The sequence below is a fragment of the Nerophis ophidion genome, linkage group LG26, assembly GCF_033978795.1.
Source record: "Nerophis ophidion isolate RoL-2023_Sa linkage group LG26, RoL_Noph_v1.0, whole genome shotgun sequence".
In the NCBI taxonomy this organism is placed as follows: Eukaryota; Metazoa; Chordata; class Actinopteri; order Syngnathiformes; family Syngnathidae; genus Nerophis; species Nerophis ophidion.
In genome coordinates, this window is record NC_084636.1 from 8,425,998 (window position 1) to 8,432,601 (window position 6,604).

General features: G+C 42.5%; 2 protein-coding genes across 6 annotated transcripts in view; one reads left to right on the forward strand and one right to left on the reverse strand.

The window, feature by feature from the left end:
* The window catches only part of ralgps2 (Ral GEF with PH domain and SH3 binding motif 2), a 227,166-nt gene that overhangs the window by 204,769 nt on the left and 15,793 nt on the right, over positions 1-6,604 (forward strand). For all 5 annotated transcript variants that reach the window (XM_061888160.1, XM_061888158.1, XM_061888161.1 and 2 more), the window contains one exon: positions 6,377-6,482. In XM_061888160.1, the coding sequence (XP_061744144.1) occupies positions 6,377-6,482 (106 nt within the window). The remainder of the gene's footprint in view (positions 1-6,376; positions 6,483-6,604) is intronic.
* Positions 1-6,604, reverse strand: part of angptl1a (angiopoietin-like 1a) — a 72,542-nt gene that overhangs the window by 63,750 nt on the left and 2,188 nt on the right. The gene's annotated exons all lie outside the window — the stretch shown is intronic.

Below are 6,604 nucleotides of genomic sequence, written 5' to 3' on the forward strand. Positions count from 1 at the left end.
TGCTGTAGGGAGGAAAAGCGTAACGACACACATTGCTTGACAGCGTTGTGTTATTTAGGTCCAAAATGGCTCTTTCAACGTTCTGGGTTGCCTACCCTTGCATTAGTGGAAAAGCGGCAAATGTGTAAAAGCAACAGAGACGTTGCCAGGGTTTTCTTACATGCCTGGCTGCAGTCACACCGCGACACCAGTCCGTCAGTAATAACAGTCCCCGATAACATGGACCAATTCAAACCGTTATTAGTTTTTTTTTATTGTTTAATTTGCATTGCCTCACACGATGAACACTACATATATTTTCTATATGACGCCGGATAAAACTCCTGGAGCCATCACTTTTGTGCGTTCGTTATCCCGCCGTGTTGCTGTAGGGAGGAAAAGCGGAACGACACACATTGCTTGACAGCGTTGTGTTATTTGGCTCCAAAATGGCTCTTTCAACGTTATGGGTTGCCTACCCCTGCATTAGTGGAAAAGCGGCAAATGAGTAAAAGCAACAGAGACGTTGCCAGGGTTTTCTTACATGCCTGGCTGCAGTCACACCGCGACACCTGTCCGTCAGTAATAACAGTCCCCGATAACCTGGACCAATTCAAACCGTTATTTGTTTTTTTTTTATTGTTTAATTTGCATTGCCTCACACGATGAACACTACATATATTTCTATATGACGCCGGATAAAACTCCTGCAGCCGTCACTTTTTTGCGTTCGTTATCCCGTCGTGTTGCTGTAGGGAGGAAAAGCGGAATGACACACATTGCTTGACAGCGTTGTGTTATTTAGGTCCTAAATGGCTCTTTCAACATTCTGGGTTGCCTACCCCTGCATTAGTGGAAAAGCGGCAAATGAGTGAAAGCAACAGAGACGTTGCCAGGGTTTTCTTACATGCCTGGGTGCAGTCACACCGCGACACCTGTCCGTCAGTAATAACAGTCCCCGATAACCTGGACCAATTCAAACCGTTATTTTTTTTTTTTTATTGTTTAATTTGCATTGCCTCACACGATGAACACTACTAATGTTTCTATATGACGCCGGATAAAACTCCTGGAGCCGTCACTTTTTTGCGTTCGTTATCCCGGTACTTTTATCCGCCGAACGCCGTGTTGCTGTAGGGAGGAAAAGCGTAACGACACACATTGCTTGACAGCGTTGTGTTATTTAGGTCCAAAATGGCTCTTTCAACGTTCTGGGTTGCCTACCCTTGCATTAGTGGAAAAGCGGCAAATGTGTAAAAGCAACAGAGACGTTGCCAGGGTTTTCTTACATGCCTGGCTGCAGTCACACCGCGACACCAGTCCGTCAGTAATAACAGTCCCCGATAACATGGACCAATTCAAACCGTTATTAGTTTTTTTTTATTGTTTAATTTGCATTGCCTCACACGATGAACACTACATATATTTCTATATGACGCCGGATAAAACTCCTGGAGCCGTCACTTTTTTGCGTTCGTTATCCCGCTACTTTCTCGGCTATTATCTGCCGAATGCCGTGTTGCTGTAGGGAGGAAAAGCGGAACGACACACATTGCTTGACAGCGTTGTGTTATTTGAGTGACATTCACTATTACATGCAATGGTTTTCCATATTGGGACCAAAGTTTTCGGTCGTAACTTGTTCACACCTCCTCATATGGAAGCTACTTTTCCTTGTTGATGTCTCAAGAAGGGTAGAAATACAAGAACACAAACACACACATGCAATCTTCTTGTTTAGATTGGGGTTTGACAACTCTGCAACACTTTGATCAACCATCATGAAAGTGAGGCCCTGTAACTGTATTTAATCATTTATTAGTTTGAGTTGCATAATTCTGAATACTTGTAAAGAAATTAGTTGGTAGAAGCTGCGAAAAAATGCACTGCAACTCGTAAATAAAAGCTAGCAAAAGTCAGCTAACAATGGAGGTATTGGGATTGGATCTATTCCACCTATAAAGAGCTCTAAAAACATTAAAACAATGTGTCCTATTTACACACTGTAAGTATATATGTAATGTAGTAACAGGCACATTCATAATAACATGTAATATTTACTTAAGCATATGGTGGAACATAAATTTCACAGACGCATGAGAGACGACGACTACTTTAGGACAAATGATAATCCAGCATTGTATTGATTTTTTGAGCCTGAACACAAAGAGGATGAACTACATGATTTAGAAGCTGAGTGGTAAGCAAATCCTGCTAGCAGCAGTATCTAATAAAATACAAAAAAAAATCACCTACTGTACAATGTCTGCCCTCACCGGGCCGCTGACTTTAGATGAAGAATTAATCATACTCCGTCTTGAGTTAAAGAAAAAAAAAAGTTAAAGTCGACCCAACTTCTCGGTTTTTAGCCAGGACCTTCTACTACGCTGGTGAGACGTATAATTTATATTTTAGGATTAACTTTTACCAACTAAGAGGCGATGCAGCAGCTCATTATGTCATTAGCTACATAATCTGGTTAACTCTCTGTGATCACGGCGCCACTAAAAGTAGTTTTGTGGCGCTTATAAGAAAAATGTTTGTTCTTATTCAGGTGACGAAATGTAAATGGAGAATTGTTGGCGGTTTTTGGATGTTTTTAAGAGTGCGTTATGGGCACCATAGATTACATTGTTAGCCACCTCACACTTGCTGTATACTATGGATTAGAATCAGTGACGTGCGGTGAGGTTTGTAGCTGGTGAGGCACTGACGTAATCAGAATCAGATTTACAAATATACAGTATGAGCTCTGCGCAGATTATTTGCCATTTGATTGGCAGCAGTTTGCGGGTTATGTTTCATTTCTGCATTCTTTACACATACAAACTGTGGCCCACAAAATGTACATTTCATTAAAAACAAAACAAAAATAATGTTATCGCCGTCTCACCTTTACTTATAAATGAAGTCCAACCTTGTTGATAGTCAGGGTGCACAAGATGAAAAAAATAAGGCGCTGCGGCCACCGTATGTCTAGGATCGTGAGCGCCCCGCCCCTATCGTGAGGCTCGAGAACTGTTTGCCTCACCTCAGACTTTTTTCCCTGCCGTTTTGATGGCTCACCAAGACACAAAACATGTTACTCGCTGCGGCACGAGAACTGTTCGGCTCTCCTCAGACTTTTTTCCCTGCCGTTTTGATGGCTCACCAAGACACAAAACATGTTACTCGCTGCGGCACTTGACTCGCTTACGCCACCGTGTGTCTCTGATCATTAGTGCCCCCATCGTGAGGCACGAGAACTGTTTGCCTCACCTCAGACTTTTTTCCCTGCCGTTTTGATGGCTCACCAAGACACAAAACATGTTACTCGCTGCGGAACTTACTCGCTGAGGCCACCGTATGTCTGGGATCGGGAGCGCCCCGCCCCCTATCGTGAGGCACGAGAACTGTTTGCCTCACCTCAGACTTTTTTCCCTGGCGTTTTGATGGCTCACCAAGACATAAAACATGTTACTCGCTGCGGCACTTGACTCGCTTACGCCACCGTATGTGTCTGATCATGAGCGCCCCCATCGTGAGGCACGAGAACTGTTTGCCTCACCTCAGACTTTTATCCCTGCCGTTTTGATGGCTCACCAAGACACAAAACATGTTACTCGCTGCGGCACTTACTCGCTGAGGCCACCGTATGTCTGGGATCGTGAGCGCCCCGCCCCCTATCGTGAGGCACGAGAACTGTTTGCCTCACCTCAGACTTTTTTCCCTGTCGTTTTGATGGCTCATCAAGACACAAAACATGTTACTCGCTGCGGCACTTGACCCGCTTACGCCACCGCATGTCTCTGATCATGAGCGCCCCCATCGTGAGGCACGAGAACTGTTTGCCTCACCTCAGACTTTTTTCCCGGCCGTTTTGATGGCTCACCAAGACACAAAACATGTTACTCGCTGCGGCACTTGACTCGATTACGCCACCGTATGTCTCTGATCATTAGCGCCCCGCCCCCATGGTGAGGCACGAGAACTGTTTACCTCACCTCAGACTTTTTTTCGGTGCCGTTTTGAACGCTCAGCAACACACCGGACAAGAACGTGCTCTGGCCGCACGGCAGACAGAGAAGTTAACAAGGGATTGCGAAAATTCAGCGATTAAAAAAAATAAATAAAATAAAAAAAAAATCCAAATTGGTGAAGCTAAATGAAAATTAAAAACTAACAATTACAATGATTTTATCATGATATATTTTATTTCTTTGCATGATCACAGGTGAGGCACTGCTTCCCCTGCCTCCCCTGACCGCACGTCACTGATTAGAATGTATAAAAACGACAGATAAAATGTGTTTCCTAATAAATAAAATGGGTTATTTTTCACAGAGAGACAAAATTGACAAAATACAATTTTTTTACCAAGAATCCTGGTAAATTTGAACGGTCACAAATGTTGAATGGGAACTCAAATGGGGTACGCGTACCCCTGGGAGTACTTGAAGGTATGCCGAGGGGTACGTGAGATTTTTTTTTTAAATATTCTAAAAAACAGCAACAAATAAAAAATCCTCCATAAATATATTTATTGAATATTACTTCAACAAAATATGAATATAAGTTAATAAACTGTGAAAGAAATGCAACAATGCAATATTCAGTGTTGACAGCTAATTTTTTGTGGACATGTTCCATAAATATTGATGTTAAAGATGTATTTTTTTGCGAAGAAATGTTTAGAATGAAGTTGATGAACCAGATGATCTGTATTACAATCCCCAAAGAGGACACTTTAGGTTGATGATTACTTCTGTGTGTAGAAATCTTTATTTATATGGGGCGGCATAGCTCGGTTGGTAGAGTGGCCGGGCCAGCAACTTGAGGGTTGCAGGTTCGATTCCCGCTTCCGCCATCCAGGTCACTGCCGTTGTGTCCTTGGGCAAGGCACTTTACCCACCTGCTCCCAGTGCCACCCACACTGGTTTAAATATAACTTGGATATTGGGTTTCACTATGTAAAGCGCTTTGAGTCACTAGAGAAAAGCGCTATATAAATACAATTCACTTCATTTATAATTGAATCACTTGTTTATTTTTCAAGTTTTTTGTTATTTTTACATCTTTTTTTCCAAATAGTTCAAGAAAGACCACTACAAATGAGCAATATTTTGCACTGTTATACAATTTAATAAATCAGAAACTGATGACATAGTGCTGTATTTTACTTCTTTATCTCTTTTTTTTCAACCAAAAATGCTTTGCTCTGATTAGGGGGTACTTGAATTAAAAAAATGTTCACAGGGGGTACATCACTGAAAAAAGGTTGAGAACCGCTGATATATCGCATACAACAACGTGACATAAGGAACGGGACAGGACACAAATGTTAGAATTAGGGATGCACCAAAATAAAAATTTGTGGCCGAAGCCGAATAAAATTTAAACGCTTGGCCGAAGGCCGAATACTGAATAATGAATGCAGTTTTTCACAATTTTTTAAATATTGCATAAATAGCTTAGAATAAATATTTAGACATGTTTTCAAATGAAGTATTTTTTTATTGAATATCGACATTTTTTTAATATTCCAGTAGCCTTTGCTTTTCAAAAAAAGCACAAAGTTTTTCATTTATATTAGGCCTTCAAACAAAACATGCATTCCAAAAAAAATGAAGTGCATTAAAGTGGATAAACCCACAACAAATGAATTATTGTCCTTTTGGCAAAAGTCTGCTTAGCCACAGTAGATATGCTAATAATGTAAACAGAAGGCTCAAGTAAATCTCAATTAAGTGTGTGCTTGTAACCTCATACACTTATACAGGTAGCCTACACAACAGGCTAATAATGTAAACAGAGGCCCCACTAAATCTCAATAAGTGTGTGCTTGTAACCTCATACACTTATACACAACATATCCCAACGTCTCCGCGTCACTGCACGTTGGTTGATTGCGTCACCGCGTCAAAAAATTGCATCAAACGCCACTATTCGGCCTTGTTTTTAACTCATTCCACCGAAGGCCGAATGTGGCTTTTTTTGCCATATTCGGCCGAATATATTCGGTTACCGATTAATCGGTGCATCCCTAGTTAGAATAGCTATGTGAGCAACATGCTAGGGTTGATTTCAAGACGTGTAGCGAAGCCTGATTTTGCTTTTTACAGACGCACGCTTGGGCTTCCTTCTTTCTTTCCACCAGGCTTTAGTAGACTCCCAATCTGCACGCCAACCTTTTTTTTTTACGCCCCTGCTCTCCTCTCGCCGCTCCACCAGGCGTGCGCCATTTGAGCGCTTTAAAGGTAGCCTTGCAGATTGCGTCTCCTCGCTTGTAGCTCATCTCCACTTCTCCCCGGGCGTGTGCGTGGTTGTGTGCATGCGCTTGTTCCTGCTGAGTCGGCGGTTCTGGCATGCGCCCGTCTCGAGTGACGTCTCGTTTTTTTTTTTTTTGTCCTCATTGTAGCTCAGCGGAGTCGGAGGAGCTGGCGGTTCATTTGTATCCCGGGGCGGTCACGGTCCAAGGCGTGCTGAGGCGGAAAACCGTACTCAAGGAGGGCAAGAAGCCAACGGTGAGAACACACGCCGATGATTATCTGTGACCTTGCATTTGATTTTCACTGCCTTTTGGGTCTGAGGCCTGTTTCTGTTATGGCTGGAAACCAATTTGGAGGTCTGTGGGTGTTTGTGATAA